The 20,368-nt window shown below is 34.9% G+C and overlaps 1 protein-coding gene across 2 annotated transcripts; it reads left to right on the top strand.

The window, feature by feature from the left end:
- The first annotated feature begins 31 nt into the window (after positions 1–31).
- On the top strand, positions 32–19,137 carry LOC133524402 (phosphoserine phosphatase). 2 transcript variants are annotated; one of them, XM_061860387.1, is made up of 6 exons: positions 32–172; positions 6,777–6,977; positions 9,649–9,783; positions 11,826–11,971; positions 17,563–17,724; positions 18,109–19,137. In XM_061860387.1, the coding sequence occupies exons 2-6, from the start codon at positions 6,838–6,840 to the stop codon at positions 18,210–18,212; spliced, it is 687 nt and encodes a 228-aa protein (XP_061716371.1). In that variant the 5' UTR covers positions 32–172; positions 6,777–6,837; the 3' UTR covers positions 18,213–19,137. The 2 variants fall into 2 exon arrangements, with proteins under 2 accessions (XP_061716371.1, XP_061716370.1); XM_061860386.1 differs by lacking the exon at positions 32–172 and adding an exon at positions 5,605–5,879.
- The last annotated feature ends 1,231 nt before the right edge of the window (positions 19,138–20,368 follow it).

Genomic DNA, 20,368 nt, shown 5'->3' with positions numbered 1-20,368 from the left:
AACGCACCTGGAAACGTCAAACAACCTATCCGTCTGTCACTGTCACTTCACTCGTGCGCGGCCGTAATATCCATATTTTGAAAACCGATTTCCAAAGTAAATTTATTAAAGAAAAGTGTTTTCAAGCTTCCTATTAAATATTCAAATCGATTTGCGAAACTATAAGGAAAACGTAAGTGCCCTGTCATAAGTTTAACACTTCTAATTCTATTTTTATTGGGTTTGATAACATAACCTTGAGCTGAATGCATTTTTTTTAGATTTGTTATTCTAAAATTATCGCTTAATCGTCGTACATTAGTTGTATTGCAATTAATTTTAAAATAGATTCGCTCAAATTTAACATATTAATAAAATTTGTTGATATTCGTGATGTTTTCAGTCACTATGAGTGAGCGAAAATCTAATCATGCGCGAAGAGAGTAATTGTGTGAATTGTGTCGCAAGGTCATCCTAGAAATATCCAGCGCATTATTATCCTGTCAATTATCAACATGAACAAGTACTTGTTTATTTAAAAGTATGATGTTATTTTACAGGGGATGTAGATAAAGATAAGATATTAAATACATGTTTTTCAGAGGTACATCATTGCTTGTTGCATCCTTTTCAATAATCCTTAAGCAGTTCAAATATTTTATGCCCTATTACTATAGACTTGTGTGCAAAATTAAATACATTGCTAACTACAGGGTACAATGAATTGATCAACCAAATACCGCAATGTAAATCCCATGCAAGTTCTCGAACCATCTAAATCATGGGCGTCGTCAAGGGGGTGCAGGGGGAGGGGCAGCTGCTCCCCCTAGAGATCAAAATTATATATGCCCCTCTCCCTCCCCTTGACCATCGGCCATATGAACTTGCGAACGTTGCTTACCATAAGGACGCTTGTATCTTTTTACGAATAACCTGTCATATTGTCCTTATGGCAAGCGACAAAGTAGGACATTTTGCCAGCCGCAGACACAATTAAGGAAAATATAATCAGGATCTTAAAAAGTTTGGTTGGTGCACAGTAATGAACTCTGTTATCATTTATCAGTTGTATGGCAACATGTAAACAATATCACATCACACCTTGTCTGCGTGGGTGTGGGAGTGTGCAAAGGTTTACATTAGTGTGCAATACAACACTTCTATACAGGTTGCTTTGTTGCAACCCATGTTTTTCGAGATAAATGTATACTTACATATTTATCTCACGAAATCTGGCTAAGGATTGAAAAAACACCCTATGCATACATTTTCTTTTATTTTGCCATTAATATTTGATTTATAACTAAGGGACTCTGTAAATGCCATATGAATAAATAAATAAGTTTGATTTATCCAAAAGTGTAATGTGAAATTTATGATTTAATTTAAACTGTTTGGGCCCAAAAATTTAGTGTAACTGAAATAGAAATATATTTATGAAAATATGGTTTGGAATTATGTACATTATTATTTTTAGAACCATACACATTTAGACTTTAAAAAGCCTGTCATCAAATTGAAATTATACAAAATTTTAGAATAATTGAGTCAAATTACACAACAGTTCATTAATATAAAATTTACAGTTAATTATCTACTGACATACTTGTATTTATATAAGTTCTCAAACTAAGTGCTAAAATAACACAATAAGTATACTTCCCTAAAGTTTTATTATCCTTTTAAGGCCCCATCTATTTTTAGAACTAGTGAAATAATTTTTTAATACTCAGCTCTTAAATAAGGCCTGATTTTGTTTGAACCTGTAGGCTGTTATAGAATTAGTCGCTTTAAAAATAGGACATTGACCCTTATGGAGTTAAGAATAAATAATATAAATTTTGCTGTCCTTTAAACCACATTGAACCTTAGAATGTTAATCCTAACCTTAAGAGTAATTCTTGTATATTTAGATATTTTGCTGATCTTGGAAACGATTTCGGCTTTATGGGTGTTTCCGGGTGCGAAAAATCTATCTAGCTAGGTCCTAACTCTGAAAAACACGCATTATTAATTTTTATGTTCTCGAGCACAGATTGGTTTATTGCTATTATTTTTACAACATATGGCCTAATGTCTTCATTGGAGATTGGAGAAAGCCTAGCGTTCTTTCAAAGACAAATAGCCTCGTAAGACCCAGTACAATAATTGTACTTTCTTTCATTTATTTCTATAGTTCAAAACTCGAATTTAACTTCTATAGTTCGTGTCATCCACGATGACGCGCAGATTTGGCAAATCCAACCTTTAGAACATATCAATACGAGCCACGCCCGCGTCGTCGTGAATGACACGATCTGTAAGAAGGGGCATAAAGCCAGAGTCAGGAAATTAGAAGGGGACCAAAGATATGACGCACTAAACAAAACGTGCTACGGAAGAAATGGCCATGGGGTAATATTTTTTATCGAAATTAAGGTCACTGTGGGCAAGACCGTCTACAAGGCAAGTCCGTCAACACATTATAACTCTTGAATTAGAAAGCGTTTGCCGCTTTGGCGTCGAGTTTATAAGTCAGTTTTTCGCGCTAGTTCCCTCACTCTAAAACAGATGGCGCTGTGACAACGAACTTCAGAGCAATCCGCGTAAACAAGTCATTACGTGTATGGAACTCGAAGTGATAGTGCGACAGTCTTCGCAAATAAAATTGTTAAAAATAGTTTGTGATCAGATTTTGCACCAGAACACGACTACGTAAGTAATATAAGACCCGGCAATCTTTATTATGTGTTTAAATTATAAGATATTGGCTTAGTTTTGTAATTATACGTTCCATCATTCATCACATTAAAATTTTGCTAAGTTGGAAAGTCCGTCTACTATGCACAAGGCAAGTCCGTCACATGCCGGACTTTCCTTGAATCAGAGGTTACCAACTGTTAAATGGCTTCAATATTATTTATTGCGATTTTATAAGGTTACTACAGATACGCATTTTTACGACATTGCGTATGATGTTTGTGTTTTGTATTTATTAACAATTTTAATCTCGAAACTAATAAAGAAATGTGTTCTTTATCCTCAGCACTATGTAACCGAAAATACAAATAAGAAAATAAATGAATAAATATTGGCCGCAAGCTAAGCATAGCTTAGCTTTTACTATTGATGCTAGGCGACGACATATAGAAACTCATATAGATAAATATATAAAAAACAAACATGACTGAAGGAACAAATATCTGTGTAGATTATACAAGCAAATGCCCCTACCGGTATTCGGGCCTTCATATGTTATATTATTATACCTATGACACATATTATTACCCTTTTTACTCCTCTTGAATTTTAGAATACGGTTGTACAGTCATATTTTCTTGATAGTTTTGAAGATTAAAATCACTGCAGCCATACGAGTCCATACGTATTTTTTATTTCGTAACATTTATTGTACTTATCGTGATTTAGGCGATTTGCCTACACCGTGATACAAGGTTACGCACCACGCCAACGCTGTACCGCGTGTGCCACGCCGCTATGTGACGTGGGTTCTTCGCCTTACTTATCCTGAAAATTTACGTATGTAGGGTACCTACTTGTGTTATGGAATTTGATTTGCCAATCACTATTTGATTTAAACTTGCTACTCCTATGAGCTTATTTATGTAACCCTCTTTGATCTCCGTAAATTTAAAACAACGAGTAAATTTAAAATGACTATTGGTATTTTATTTGAGAAGAAAAAAAATAAGTACGTATAATTATTTTCCAAAAAAGGTTTACCACCCCATTTACGTAGTATATGCCGGACTTACCTTTTAATAAGAAAAATTGTGTTTATTTCGAATCTAAACCCTATATTAACAAGTTTAGAGTACACTTTTCATTGTCTGGTTTCATTCTTTGTAAGGATTCTAATACGAACACATAAGCACCCATAGTATGGCTGATAACGTTACTAGACGGACTTACCTTAAACTACACGGGAAGTCCGTCTACTCGCCGAATTTTTAAAAATACTATTGTTTTTGCTTAATTAATGATTAAAATGATCTGTCACTATAGCTTAATTATTATATATGAAATTCTTCATCGTATGTGATTACAAGCGGTCACGTAAGTGAATAATTAACGGAGCTAGAATACTCCAATGTAAAAAATAAATAAAGTATGCCGGTCTTGCCCACAGTCACCTTACTTTGAAAATGTACTTCTGTTTAAATTTTGTCAGGTCAGGTCAGGTCTCGGCAATATTACTTACTGCTCTGGTATGTAGGATATCAATATACAACTGCAAATATTTGCAGTTAGTATAATACTTTATTATTATTTGTATAATAGGTAATTAGTCGATCTGCAAGTATTTACACTAAAGAGGTTTCTTACGAGTTGTGCGCGTAAGAAACTTTGTCTAGTTTAACAACCAAGTTCTATAAACCTAAATAAATAAAAATTAGAGCTGTTTTCCTGTTTTTTTTTTTCTATAGATCGTTTCATTCAAGAAGACGACGATTCATGATATTAAACGTTAAATTTGACAAATTTGCGCGTCATCGTGGATGACACGATATATATCGAGCCAAATTTGACCTTTTAAGGTCCTGGTTGGAGTCTGCCCTTGCAAATATAGCTAGTGTCTATTTATAGTTCGTGTCATCCACGGTGACGCGCAGATTTGTCAAATCTAACTTTGATTAAAATGGGTAAATATTCAATATAAAAAATACAATGTTGCGATATGCCCCTCTTAAAATTATAACTTCACTAGGGATTTCCTCTTAAAGAGGGTAAGGGTATTTCCAGCTGCAAGTATTTGCAAATCAAATGCATAAATGGTACTTGCAAAGTAGGAAAACTTCATCAGAAAGATCTTAAGCCCCTCTACTGAATTGATCTAGATTTTAGTTCATTGACCTTTTGTTTATTTAAAGTGGAAAAATAAGAATTAAACGTATCTTTTATTGTCATAGAAGCTGATATCCATTAAATATTGGTCAATTTTTTAGGACAGCGCCACTGACGCTAACTTCATTGCATACCTACTATATGTTTACTTTTTTTAACAAAAAAATTTCAGCCTGATGAGTTCCACCAGGGCCTGAACTGGTCTATTTTAAAAGCCAGTTGCATACTTCTAGAAACAATAGTAGGCCTACATTAAATTGTTGATTAATTTATTAATCATTTATAATTAAAGTAATAAAGTTCAATTATATAATATCTATTTCCGAATTGCCGTTAGCAAATTGTTGTACTGCTTTCATCATGCCTTGACCCTGTTATTGAGCATGCACGTTCGATGTAGTAGGTTATAAATTACTGATAACGTTTACAGTACCCCCCGCTATGATAATACTATGACTTATTCTGTGCTCCCGTGTGCCTTTTCATATGTTGGGAACTCCTCTGAAAACACTCGTACGTATATTGACATGTGTTTGTTGTTGCTACACCCTAAACACGCGATTCTTGTCCTAATAATAAGATTAATTTATTTATTTTTTCTTAATAAAAACAATCTCTCTTATCATCGACTCACGCGCTTATCGTTTTTGCGCTCGACGCAATTCGCAAAACAAGTGCTTCCACAAATATTCCATACGCTTCTATCGCGAGTGAGCGAGACAACTCTCGTTTCCGCGCCCTTACTTCAACCGCGACTCGTGTCTGGCACACTGTCTTTCAATTGAAGTTGTGTGACTGACGTCATTCATAGTACGTAGCTCTCAGAGAGTAGTTCTGTAGCTCGCATCACCAGCTTATCTTGAGAGGCTTGTGGATATAAGGCGATAACGGAAGGCTGGGTGCACTGTATGATATCACACTTGGTGGAGGCGTGTTCGCGGTATCCCCGACTGTATTTGTTTTATTGGTCTGACCTTTACGGCTAGATATTAACTGTGTAACGACTCTGTTCATTTGCGTCTGAAACTTCGAAGATTCAACATGGCACTTTACAGGTTCGTATTTTGTTTTTATTACGAATGCATGGCTTGAACATTTTTTTATATGTATACCTCCATAATTAAAACATATCGTAATTACAAAATTAATATAATTTTTTGATATAGTTGCGCTTTGGTAAAGGAAACCATCATGAGGAATCCTTCTTACTCTTTAATTAAATCAAAGGTGTCTTTGAAATTTCAGTCCGCTATAGTGTGGGTTCTATGACAATGATGCAACTATAGGGCCTGTGCTCAGTTATGGGGGTAGTGATGGTCCTAACCTACCTTAGTTAAATTGACATGGTCATTATTGAGGCGAAAAAGGTTCAATTTATCATTGATCAAACAAATTGACATTATTAACCACAATTGATTGATTGGACCAATATAAAGTGGTGAACGACATTTTGCACACGGTCATTAACCATACAGGTCGCGTGCAAACAGCATAGGTATAAAGTGTGGGTTTCTATCAATGTTCTTAGTGTACTATATACAATCTGTGTACCGTCGAGGTCCAATAATTTTCCTTCTGAAAGACCATCTACTTAGTGTGTTATTGCTTATTATGAGCAACTGTTTTGACTTACATTATCCGCCAATTTCCAATTCGTTTTTGAACAATCCTAAAATTTTTATAACATCGTAATATTAAGACCATAAATTTATGTATGTTCTTCAATTATCAAAAGTATCGTGTAAATAAATTCGGTGTAAACTTATATATTGCATCATGATATACAATAGTTATTAATTGTTACCCAATTATAGTTAACAACCCAATAGTTGTTTACTATTGGGCACGCAATAGTTGGTAAAAAAAACACAAAAATACACCTGACCTGACCGTATTTAGCGAAATAGTTCGTCCTATATTCTGAAATCCTCTTATTCTTACCATTTCTACAGCATCAAGAACAACCTGCAGCTGGCGACCCTGAAGACCCTCTCCCTGGTCTCCATCAGCGTCATGTCACCCCAGCAGAGCGTTCAGGAGCTGTTCCGTACTGCTGACTGCGTTTGCTTCGACGTTGACTCCACCGTCATCAGGGATGAAGGCATCGATGAGCTGGCGAGGTTCTGCGGGAAAGGCGAAGAAGTTAAGAGACTGTAAGTTATCTTTAGCTTTCATTAGCAGCGTTCCCTATTATGTACGGTACGTAACACCTGGGGCTGGGGGCGCCGAAGGAATCTGAACCTTTTATATGGTCTTAGATAAGAGGCAGCTGTACGGGGAGCACACTATCGCAGTGTACGTTATCTTTGATAGGGTTTGTGTACTTGGTGCTGATCCACGTAGAAGCGGATTAGCAGAGTAAATAGAAATACAATATTGGTGTATTGTATAGTCTCCTTTGCGATATGTAGCCTGACCTAGCAGATCGCGAAGTCATAGGGGGAAGGCTGTATACCTGTGCTTAAATGTTAACTACGCAGTCAGTTGGTGCAATTTTTCAAAGGTTAGTTGATACGAATAAATACATATAAAATTATAGTTTGACAAAGTAGCTTTTAAGGACACTAATTCGTCTCTCTAGGTGTAATACCACGTTAGTCTGTGTATTGGACTATAAACGTAAATAAACGTATACATGGTATCACAACTTAGATAGACGAAGCCGCATCGTGTCGAGTTACATCCGATAGTTATAGTTATCCTTCTCTCTGATTATTCTCAGGTAAGTAATCGTAAATTTTTACAACCAATATTTTTATTACGGTTTTGTGAAGTCGTTTAATTCAACATCGAAACATTAACCCCCTTATTCATAAACGTGTACTAAAGTTACGATGCCGCTAATCATCGTTTGTCCCTTTCCGACGTATTGGTATGATGGAAAGGGACAAACGATGATTAGCGGCATCATAACTTAAGTACACGTTTATGAATAAGGGGGTTAATGATTATCATGTGCATAACGTGTATACATGTTTTTATTTGACGGTTGACAACAGATTCAATATCATGTGAATCGAATTGATTATTGATAAAGTTTATTCTATTATTTGTTAATGCCGGTTTCATTCACGCCCCTTTACTTCCACTTCGATAAGCGTATCTTAAGCTCTTAATTATGCCTAGGAACATCATTGCAGATAATTCTAAATATGATTAAATTAATAGGTGCCGTAGCACTTCACTATTACAACTTTAAAATAAATAAAATTAGCTAAGAAAACGAAAAAAAAAAAACTAAAATTAAAACAAAACAGAAAATCATTTTATCTTACCTAAATCATTTTGACCAAACACAAAGTTCGTCAAAGTTAGTGTCAGTGTCTGGATTGCACCAAATAGGCCCATGATGCAGATATCACGTTATAAGTACCTAAATGTTGATACGAAATATTATATTGACCTCCGATCCGGTCCGAATCCCGCAACTAAATTTAAGTTATACCTACTCAGAGATATAAATAAAACAGTATTACCAAGCTAAATATTTTCTTCCATCAAGTAAATAAATATGGATTTCTCAAGTTACGTGTATAAGACGTAAAAATATAATCGTATTGCCAAGCTAAATATTGTAATGCATCAAGTACCTAAATAAATATGGGGTTCTTAAGTTACGTATAAAAGTGGCAAAAATTCCCAAGCTTGCATCAAGTAAATAAATATGGGTCTCTCAAGTTACGTATATAAGATGTAAAAATAGAATAGTATTATCAAGCTAAATATTTTCTTGCATCAAGTAAATACATATGGGTTTTTAATGTTACGTATATAAGAGGTAAAAATAGAATAGAATTACCAAGCTAAATATTTTCTTGCATCAAGTACCTAAATTACGGATCCCTTTGTTTCGCATAATTATTGAAAGTCATAATGTAAGGATAGTCATATTATCATTAGTCATAACTCTGAAGCCGTTAACTTTTCAGGAATTTCCTTAGGTCATCCTATAGATAGGTTAGGTTAGGTTTGTTTTATGACAATCCTGAAAAGTTACGCGTTTCGGAGAAAAGCCAAATTATGGCTAACGAAAATGCGGACATACAAAACATTATGACTTAAAACGTTATAGGAAACAATAGAGACCCACCTAAATTAATATGGGTTTCTCAAGTTACGTATACCTACAAAAGAGATAAAAATTACCAAACTAAAAATGTTCATGCATTAAGTAAATAAATATGGGTTTCACAAGTATTATACTTATGTATTTTCCGTTTCATTGACATAGGATTGACCCAAGGCATTTTCGATGTTGTAAGTATTGTAGGTCGAATTTTGGCAATGCACCAAACTGGTTGCAATCAGACCCGCCTTACTGGTTGTAGGGCCCTTCTTTTTTTTTTTTAATCCTCACTTATACAGAGTAATTTTGTTATGTCTGACCATACTCTAAAGGGTAGATATGTACGTCATACTGAACAACTTTTACTATGCCAATCCCAAAATCGCGAAAAATAATCTGCTGTGTTATAATTACATTTCGGCTTTGGAACTGTTGTTTTCATATTCGCGATTTCGGGCTTGGCTCCATAGTAAAAGTTGTTAAGTATGAGTATGGCCCACATATTCACCCCTCTGAGTATAATCGGACTATATCTTGCATTTGTAGAATTGAACGGCGTAAGATATACCTTATTGAAGCGGGTTTCGTATTCCAAGGAAAATTCATTTTCAGCAAAACATTGGAATTGTCGTAAAATTTTGAGTTTTTTTTAATGATCTAAAAACATGTATTTAATCATCACTTAAGGAAATATTTTATTTTTTGGAATGTTTTTTTTGGGAAAAAAATTGTATGTTTCACGTCGTATTTCTTTTCAGGACGGCCGAGGCTATGGGTGGCAGCATGACGTTTCAGGAAGCGCTGAAGAAAAGATTAGACATCATCAGGCCGAGCGTCAGCCAAATCAGAGAGTTCATCGACACATTCCCTAACCATCTCACACCTGGTGTATCGTAAGTTTGTGTTCATTTTTGTACGAATTTATCAAACTTTAATCTAGATGGAACCTGCCAATTGAATTTGAACCTTAAGATTTGGTATTATGGTAGATAATCTTCGATACCGTCGGCGAACATGTTGATTCATAAAGTAGCCAAAAAGCATGTATCGCAAGAATTATATTTTGGATAGCTTTAAATAAAGATTTATTTTTATGGTGTCTGTTTCAAGGTATTTTTACCTGAAAAACTTAAATCATCTGTCATCCCAAATAAAATCTCATTGCACATTGAAAAAGTGATAAATCATACAATAATAACATAAGAAAGTAAAAGCAAAACACATTGTCTTCTAGAGTTTAAGTTTTCCTATCTATTCCATACAACTCGAGAACTCCTCAAAATATAAACTTATAAAGTCCAAACTCTAATAAGAATAGTGAGTCTTATAGACCTGGGAAATACCGTCGGGTATTATAAAGTGCTAATATTGCTTGTTCGGCAGGCATATTTTGGCTGATACGGTTAAATAATTTAATTTCAGTACCTACCAATTGGTTCCTTCTCATAGTGGCAGAAGTATGAGGTTCCTAGCGACTTTCATATTGATTATCATTGTGAAAAGGTACGAAATGGTATTGAAATTAAATTCTTTGACTACGTGACTTAAAAACATGTTGTCATGCGAACAACACTTTGTCAGTTGTTGTTTTCATTTCATTGTGTCTTCGTAACACACCTATTCATACATAAGCATAAGCCAGGTTACGTCATTTGAAGTTTCTATAAATATTTTTTTATATTCATAAACAAAAGGTTTCAAAGTTTAGTGAAACAGGAAACCAAGTATTAACGGTATTCCAAAAAAAATATTGACTGCAATCAATAAAAAAAAATTGCTGTCACTAAATATTTTATATAAAGGTCAAAATTACAAAAAATATAATGTTACTGCACTCAATAAAAAAATGATTAGTTCTCATTTCATACTATTTCACAAATTGTCATGTACGAATTACGATGTCCATTACAACATAGACATTAATTCCTGCTTAATTTTATTTGTGTATTGTGTGGTTTATCAACTATACTCACATGTAATTCTAATTGCTTACTAAAGGGCCAATCATAAGGCTCGTAAGAACCAACATATATGTTTTCGCATTACACATACACGCGCCTACAATAGGAATATGGCCAGGTCAAGAGTAGCAACCCATTTATATAAAACCGACTCAAACTTCATATTTGTCACGAAATTATCATCCGACACAGGCCAAAGTCAACATAATCAGCTCTATAACCGGTGCCGCTTGTAAACATATCCAGTTTATTCCGCATTATCAAGTTGTTTACCGACCTTTTTATGTATATTGTGGGTATTTTTTTAAACTTCCTTTTTAGTGTAGTATGTTCTAGTAGTCAGTTATCTAGCCTTGGTCTATACCATGTGAGATAGATATTTACTTCCCAGTCATAATAGAACACAAATATGTAAAGGCCTACAATGATTCTTTGTCTATGACGCATGTTATGCATGAATTAACTATTGTTATACTTACTTGACAATATCTAAAGTAGATTTAAATAATTTAACCTAGGTATAATAAATGTCAATTTCCCAAGCCAATTGTCATTATTTAGTCAGGCTTTTTGCGATTTCCATCAAAAAATACCCGGATATATATTATATCCCATCCGTAAGACAAACTTATCTTATCTAATCATATCTGAGGGATTTAAACAAAAAAGACAATTGTAGTTATTATCGACGGTATCTAAATAAGCTGTTTTTTTCTAGATTTTTATCTTAAATTACCTATAGGTTTTAATTGACAGGCAACGCAGTCTAAGCCATTGAAGGCACTACTTTGAAATTCGAAACATACTAGTTTATATACTTTATATACTCTTCAAATATTTTCTGATCTTGACCCTTAAGGTGGTAAAAATAGTGTTGAAATATTTTAACGACTTCTACGCAGATGAAGTGTTGGGCGGAGGCCGGTTAGTTGGGTAACTTAACATGTGTTTGAAGTCGTTGTATATCTTTGCAGGCAACTAGTTAAGACGCTACAGGAGCGCGGCGTGCAGGTATACCTCGTGTCGGGTGGCTTCAGGTGTCTCATCGAGCCAGTTGCTGCCCAGCTGAACATACCTAAAGGCAACATCTTCGCCAATAGACTCAAATTCTACTTCAATGGTAAGTATCTTTGATTTTAGGTATTTATTAGCAAGGATAAATAGAGATGGAATAATATTATCTGTAACTATAATGTCACTTCATTGAAACCGTCGATAACTGTTGTGATAGTTCAAAAGTGTAACGGTTTCAAGATCCAAATAACGTTATAGTCTTGACAATGAAAACATTTCATAATGCCGTAGATAAAGAGAAAAGTAAGAGCTAAGTCTGTAGCTTTTTACACTGTCTACTTATTTAAAATAGTATAAGCAGTAGATATTTTAAACCAATCTTCAAATTAAATGAGCCGAACTAAAATGGTTTTTGTACACTTACAACAAAATAAGTAACTCCTCTAATATTATTACAATCGGTTGCAATATGCACGTGCATGTACATGTGTGAAAAACTTGAGAAACGAACTTAATACCATTTGAAAAAAAACTATATTAATTTACCAGATAAACACGCAATCTTTGAAGGTTTTTGACTGATAACAATCCATATCCATGCAATCACTGTAAACAAAGCGCACTTGAGTCGTTTCATCATGACGTGTGCTTTTAGTACCATCTATACTTTTAATTGACAAATTGTAAATCTTATTGTAAGGACATACGGTTCATCGATGGTCAGTTGAGAGTGTTGTTATATACGAGATGTGAAATAACGACGAATTAGGTCAACAGATATCGTCAATGAAACAAAGTAGAGCAATGGATGAATAATCGATTCCAACAAATCCAACAATATCATATATTCCCACATTTATTATTATTAAAAGACCGGACAAGTGCCAGTCGGACTCGCCCACCGAGGGTTCCGTACTTTTTAGTATTTGTTGTTATAGCGGCAACAGAAATACATCATTTGTAAAAAAATCAACTGTCTAGTTATCACGGTTCATGAGATACAACCTGGTGACAGACGGACGGACAGCGGAGTCTTAGTAATACGGTCCCGTTTTACCCTTTGGGTACGGAATCCTAATATGGACTCTTGATAATAAAGACAGTAGTCACTTTAAGCAGAAAATATATATGGAAGTTGGAAAATATTAGTTTTAATAAACCATGGGCACAAATATGTTATTCCAAATGAAGGTTTAAATGACCGAGGTAAGGTTCAAAATCACGTGTAGGATACAAATAGGAACAATTATTTTTAATACAATATTTTTTTCTCCAACATCGATATCATGTTCCAAGTAGCCACAATAGCTCTTTAATCTTTAGAGTCGTGCAAATAAATCAGATAACATTGAAATAGTAAACTGAAGAAAATAACTATTTGACGCATTAAAGGATACAAACAAGTTGTTTTTATATGCCGATATTGTTAAGACATTCCTATTACTATCTAAATGATAAATGACATTACTAAGAAAAAGGTATCAGTTTTTATAAAGTATTTACGACAAAACATATTGACACAGAGCATTCAATTGCCGGTTAATTAAATGCTCTGTGTCAATATGTTTTGTCGTAAATACTAAGAAAAATGTATCATGACATTACTAAGAAAAAGGTATCAGTTTTTATAAAGTATTTACGACAAAACATATTGACACAGAGCATTTAATTAACCGGCACCCCTCTACCGAAAACCTCGCCCAATGGTCATACTTATTGTATGGACCGACGTTTATCTGACATGGATATTTGTACGTTGCGTAAAAATAGCCATACATTTGACAAAAATCGGCAGACTGTTTTGTACAGAAAATTACAGACAAGGCGTCTCCTAAATGCTCTAAGTGTTAACAACAAGCAATATAACACTAATTTGCTTAAGATCGACGTATTATTCCGACGTATTAAGTCGTGGGCAGGATGTAATTTCTCATGTAGGTTGACCGTTAAGGTAACTGGAGTGGTTTTTCCTTTGCACTTTCTAGACTGTACTACTTGATTGGTTTTCTAGTGCGTATATCAGTTAATACACGCTGTTCTAGTCTTCACAGGTAGTTAGTGATTTGTGAATAAGTACGTTGCTCGAATAAAACTTAGAAGAGTATTTCTGTCTAAATAAATAGTACAGGACATTGTTTCAAAAATTTACCCACAGTAAACTCAATAAGGCTTCTAAACGTGTATGTCTTTTTGACTTTATATTATCATAATAATACCTACTACTGTTATTTCCAAACATTACGGTTAATAATTTAAATATAATGGGAGTAACAGACGGGTCAAAGGGCTCCTCAATGACTAAGTTGTAAATTGTTTGTATAATTTAAATGTACCTGTTCAAAAATGGAACGCATTTATTGATTAGTTATTATTTATTTATTCATGTGATGAGCGTGGATATTTGTTCCCAAGTCATGGCTGGTTTCTATGTTATTTATATATTATACATATCGTTGCCTAAGTACCCTCAACACAAGCCTTATTAAGCTTACTGTGGGACTTAGTCAATTTGTGTAATAATGTCCAATAATATTTATTTATTTCATTTATTTATTAATTGAAGTGTATCTTCAACGCACGTTTCTTTTGTTTTTAATAATATTGTAAAAAGTCCCATGCTAATTTTGAAGATGATAGCAAATGTACCCTTAAAATTTTCCACTGTAGCTACGCAGATAACATATCTGTGAAATCTGATGTAACTAGTTTGTTAGGCCTGTTGCTATCGTCGGCCGCGCCCCCCAGCAACTTGTTTTTGTACCGTGTGACGTCACCAGCGCGTTAATTTAATAGTGTCGTCCGTTTTATTAAGCCTTATTTATCAATCATTGGTTCTGTCAAGATGTACAGACAGCTGCAGTAGCTTCGCTTGAGAATAAAGGTTACTTTTGATGGAAGATTAAATCAATACCAGTTTGATTTGTTTATTTATTGTTATGTTTCGCGGCACATGATTGACCGATTCATTAACTAACTTGATTACCTACTTCATACCTCGTATTCGCATATTACATGTATTATGCCCTTGCTTTCCACCGGAACTCAATATCGTTACTCAGGCGACAACGTGTCGTAACCTCTTACCAATAAGGTTGAAATTAAACAGTTATTGCAATGTTTTTCATTCCCGTGGGTGTGTTTAACCCTTGCCCTTTTATTGGCGTCACTCATAAATCATAATGTACGGATGTTTGTGCTACTTTACAAGTATCTTCAGAGTTATTATTACGTTGTATTTTTTTCTCGGGTCAGTAAACTTGGTGTTGTTGCAATTCGAAAACAACACAAAGACAATAACTAACCGTGTCTTAAAACTGATTATTTTCCCTATGATGTCAATTCTATAATCAGTAGCTTTTTAAAGCGATCGTTATATTATCGTTTATGATTTACTAACCGTTGATTGGAGAAAGTTTTATGAGTTAGTTCTTAATATAATTCACCTTAGGTTCATTTTACAAAACTGAGTGTTACAATTACCGCAAATACAAGGCAACACTTACCGCTATTATTATTATTGGGGTTTTTTGGGCCTTTGAGTGCCACGTCGACCAGGTAGTGATCTACTGTGACAGCCCTTTAAAGTTCATTACTGATGCCCGTTGAATCCAGGAAATTGTAGATTCTTTGGGCCGTAATGTTCTGTACCTCATAGGGTTGCAATACGTGCCGCCCTAAGTGGGTACTTCTTTTTGACATTAGTGGTCCACCGGAACAGAGAATGTGCGTTGCAGTCTCCTCTGACTCCTTGCAGAACCTGCATGTCGCGTCTTGTTTCTTCCCAATTTGAAACATGTGTTTGTTCAACTTACAGTGTCCAGTCAATATTCTGGTCACCGCGCAGGTTTTGTGTCTTTTGAGCTCTAAGAGCTCCTTAGAAAATTTGTTGTTGAACTAACACTTACCGCTATACGCTTTTCGCTATTGGTTAAGCGCGTGTCAAAAGCCGTTTTATGTCTGTAAACTCGTACAAGTTACAAGTTTGTAAAATAGGGTCTTACGCTTGTAAGAGCTTACTTAGGCCTTTTCCCAACCCAACATATGTGAAGTTCTCAATTAAAAGGTCATATTGTCGCTTACCATAAGGACGAAATTTGCTTATCTTTATACGAATAACCTGTCAGCGCGTCCTTAAAGCTTCCTTGAGAACGTCGCATGTGTTAATTCGCGTTTTTATTAGTGACCCAAACTTGACATGTCAAAGATAGGGTTATCAAGAGACTGGTTCAACCGGTAGTGATGATTAGAAACTGCACACGTTCATAATAATCGTATTTATCTTGAGTGAATGACATATTGTGTGAACACACGTGCCGTATATCCTAAGTAGGTACATATCGCTGCAAGGACAACCAATGTGACATATACAAGTAGTCTGATGCTGACGCATTTGGAAAAACACTAAAAAACAAGTAAAGTACATATTTAACACCAGTGACGCGATTTTCTTAATCATTGGCTTGCCCTTATCTCAGAGGTCTCGTTTTTTGACGGGAGGGCTACAGCCAGCTCTTTTTCAAGCGAAAGTCGTAGAGAACGCTGGTTTGATTTCAGCCCTGGGTCTTGGAGTTCTTGGTTTTTTTTTCGTATATGACATAAAAAAAAAATATTTATTTCTATACAGAACACAGAAAAACATAATTGGTATACTGGCGGACCCCAAACTAGGCTGAGCCTGTATCTCGGGACCCTTGAGTGCAATATTATATTACAGTTTACTCTTGTTCTTTCTCTGCTTTTTTTTCGCGGGCTGGTTATGACTTTTCTTTTCACGTCATATACCTACTCCCAAAACGACAAGACAAGTTTCATTAATCCGTATAGGACTCACAGAAATTACATCAGTCATGACCGTGTGGTTCAAATGTATAATTAGTTAATGTAGATAAATTTCCATTAATAAAAAATCCCCTAAAGTACTTACCCGAAACTATTAGACCAACTTTTTCGTCAACATTAGTACCCATGTCGACAGTTATCTTCGTAGCAGTGCACCGCTATCTATCACGAGATGAGCGCGTGCCACTGACGATGACTCGTTGACCTGTTGTTGCCTGACCTATTCATGATAATATGGCAGGCGAGTTGCCTGACTTTTATCTTTTTCGTGTCATATCTAGCACACAGAGACAGAACCTGCTTTGGTATAGGGGCGTGCGTGAACTTTAGAGTGAACCGGGGCCCCTTGTTTGTTGGCGTGAAATATCAATGTCAAGTTTAAGTTTTCGATGTGAGTCAGGCAGTCCAAAGCGTTCGTGAACTGTAAGGGGGCTGCACTTGCTTAGTGTTAATGTCAAGTTTAAGTTTTATTCACTTAGTTTATACGGTGTCAGATCCTCCAACGCGCACGGTCCCTATAAGGACTACTGGACTACTTATTAGGACTAGAACTGTTCGTTGATAATTTTGAACTATCAATATATATTCATTTTTAGTTTTGGATTGGACTGCTCTTGATGGATTATACATATAATCACGCCTATTTCCTGGAGGGGTAGGCAGATACCACATATATCCACTTGCTACGTCTTGACATACCTCTTTCACTTTCATAACTTTCCTCATACACGCTTGCCGGTTTAGGGTGCTCTTGACCTGGCCTGTCTTCAGGATTTCCCCGGTTTGATCTGAGAAATGTCAGAAAGTGCACCGAGACACAGTAGACAATTATTAACAATATCTATCACCTTGTTACAGGAGAATACGCAGGTTTCGACGAGAACGAGCCTACCTCCCGATCAGGCGGCAAAGGACTCGTGATCAGAAGGCTCAAGGAACAGTTCGGTTACCAGAGGGTCATCATGATCGGAGATGGCGCCACTGACGCTGAGGCCAGCCCGCCCGCTGATGGTTTCATTGGTAAGTTACATTATTAGCTACCTAGTATGTTCATTCTAGACCACTTTGGACCTTGTTACAGTTACATATGATTTAATATTGATTGAGTGATTCCATATGTTTGTTACTTAAATTTCAATTGTTTTAATTTTAAAATCTTTAGTTGCGAAACTTAAAAGCGTATGAAATTCTGGTCTTGCGAAGATAAATAAAACGTTATGAAAATCCGAGATTTTTAAATACTCTTCATTCATTTTCTATGTTGTTTCGCTGTGGTCTTACGTTTTGAGTTGGCTGAGCAAATTCAATATAGTTTATATGTATTTATCATTTCGTTTTTGGACTTTTGAAAATTTATAGCGTATCGTTTTGAAAATTTGCTAACCCTTGTATCTTTATTTCCAGGATTTGGCGGTAATGTCCTAAGAGAGGAGGTCAGAAAGAGGGCGTCCTGGTACGTCACAGACTTCCAAGACCTCATCACCTCCCTCACGCTGCAAACCAAGTGAACACTCCAAATATAGGCTAATGTGCGCAATGAAAATTGAACCTTAGTTCTTCGAACTAGAGGCCTTTTTAGATGACATTTTTAGATTCAAGTTCTCACTAAGTAATATCGTACTGAACCAGTATTAGGTATTTAAATTATATAAACATTAGCCTAGTTTAAATTTTATACTTCTTATTTCGACACTTATTTGTATAAAATAGACTTACTGTCTAAAATGAGTTTTAGAATAAAAATACTATGCTTTTTCTTTGCTCTGGTTCTCATTGTAATGACTAAATTTAGACATATTTATTTACCATGTTAAACCATTGTTGAATAAATTACTAGTAAAGTATGGCTATACTTATTGGTTGAGTATGACATTACTGTTTCAGTATTGACTCACAGCATTTTGATAGCTCGGCCTCTATTAAGAGCTGATTTCGATTGTGCATTTATTGTTGACGTAATTAAAAAAATGTGATGGTACTTTGAGTACAAAGAGTTGAATGCTTTATTTTTAGATCAATATTTGCGGGACTTAGTCCTGTTAGATGTTTTGTACAGATATGATATATTAATGAATATAAATTAGGTTTATACTTGTAAATAATTATTTAGGATAAATTCGTGGTGCTTCCATAAAAGTATCAGTAATTATAACCTTATTCGTTAGAATTATATTAAAATTTGTATATTTATAGCTATTTTTAATAGGTTAACAGTTTAGTTTTATATTTATATAACTTTATATTCTATGTTAATATTGTTATGTGACTTATTTATTTACTCAGATTTTAACATGGTTTTTACGTTATGCCGGCTGCAGATATGCAGTTCGTTATATTAACTAAATGACTACCTATAACGTATACGTTTTATGGATAATGGCAAATATGGCTGTGTACTTCAAATGTAAGGAATTAAAAGATATGTTAAGTTTACACTTTGTATGATTCCTATTTCTAACCCAATTATTTATCCTTTAACCCTTTTGTATAGTACGGTTTATCGACCATATACGCTCGAATAGAATTTCAACTTTAGCATTCCAATTTAAGGTTCAAATTAGATTACACTTTCGGGAAATAAATCGTGAAAACTAGATTAATTGGAATATTGGATTGATTGGCAAACCCTTGTTGACCGAAGCGTAGCGTAGGTCTACGTTTTGACTCGCGCAATCTGCTTTCGTATGTCCGGATGTTCTCCTCTACAGGTCGCAATTCTCAACCGATTCGCGTGAAATTTTGCGACCATATTCTATGATCAAATAGAATTTTTTTGTCGATCCAGTTTTTGGATTTTTTTCAAAATGGCGGAGTCATGGTACGTCGCGCCTAAACAAATAGCCGTATCGATGTCATAAGAGTTTCTTCCTTGTGAGACATGGTTACAGAGTGATTTGCGAAAAATTCAGATATTTTAGAACGCTGGTTTAGGGGGTATTTAGATATTTAGATTTTACTCGAGAATAAGTAACCTAATTTCACCGTATCACATATATCCATTCGTGGCTCAATTGGAATACACTAGCTTTACAATCATGAGGTTCCGGGCTCAAATCCCAAACAATGAATTCTTTTTGTTTTTTTTTTGCACTGTAATTTCCTATTTTTTATTGACTAAGCTTTGTAACAGGGAGAGAGAAGAGGACCCTGGATCTATTCCCTGAATTGTAACATTTTGTATTTTTTTGTATTTAAATTTCGTATTGTTGATCAAGCGAGCACGAAGCGCGAGCAAAGCGTATTCGTTTCAGTTTTATTGTCTGAACTTTTTTTACAGCCGTTAAAGTTCAAGGAGACGGACAGTAGCGTAGGCGAAAACGGGTTCATGTTTTAAAAAAATCTGAGCAGTTTTTGCATTTGGATTAATTTATCAACTTTGGCTTTGCTATAGAGACGTAGTTGTGATTGGAATATTGATATTATATTAGGAATAGAAGTTTAAACGTAAATGTATGTTATATTGCTTTAATAAATAAAAAATATATATCATAGCTAAAAGAGGAAAACGGTTTTCTAACATATTTCCTGCGTGCAGTCGCCGCAGAAAGTTTTGGTACGGTTCGTGGCATTCTTTTAGAAAATTTAGGTGCATATAGATTACTAAGAGCCAGCGATGCTTGCTATAATCTTGTCTACAAAAATTCAGGGCACAAATTTGCAGGAA

The sequence above is a fragment of the Cydia pomonella genome, chromosome 13, assembly GCF_033807575.1.
Source record: "Cydia pomonella isolate Wapato2018A chromosome 13, ilCydPomo1, whole genome shotgun sequence".
NCBI classification, from domain to species: domain Eukaryota; kingdom Metazoa; phylum Arthropoda; class Insecta; order Lepidoptera; family Tortricidae; genus Cydia; species Cydia pomonella.
This window is presented reverse-complemented; position numbering and strand designations above follow the sequence as displayed.

Bases quoted from the DNA above. Each gene is read 5' to 3' on its own strand.
- LOC133524402 (XM_061860386.1), top strand. The intron at 9,784-11,825 runs GTAAGTTTGTGT...ATATCTTTGCAG, and splicing joins CATCTCACACCTGGTGTATC to GCAACTAGTTAAGACGCTAC. The intron at 11,972-17,562 runs GTAAGTATCTTT...ACCTTGTTACAG, and splicing joins ACTCAAATTCTACTTCAATG to GAGAATACGCAGGTTTCGAC.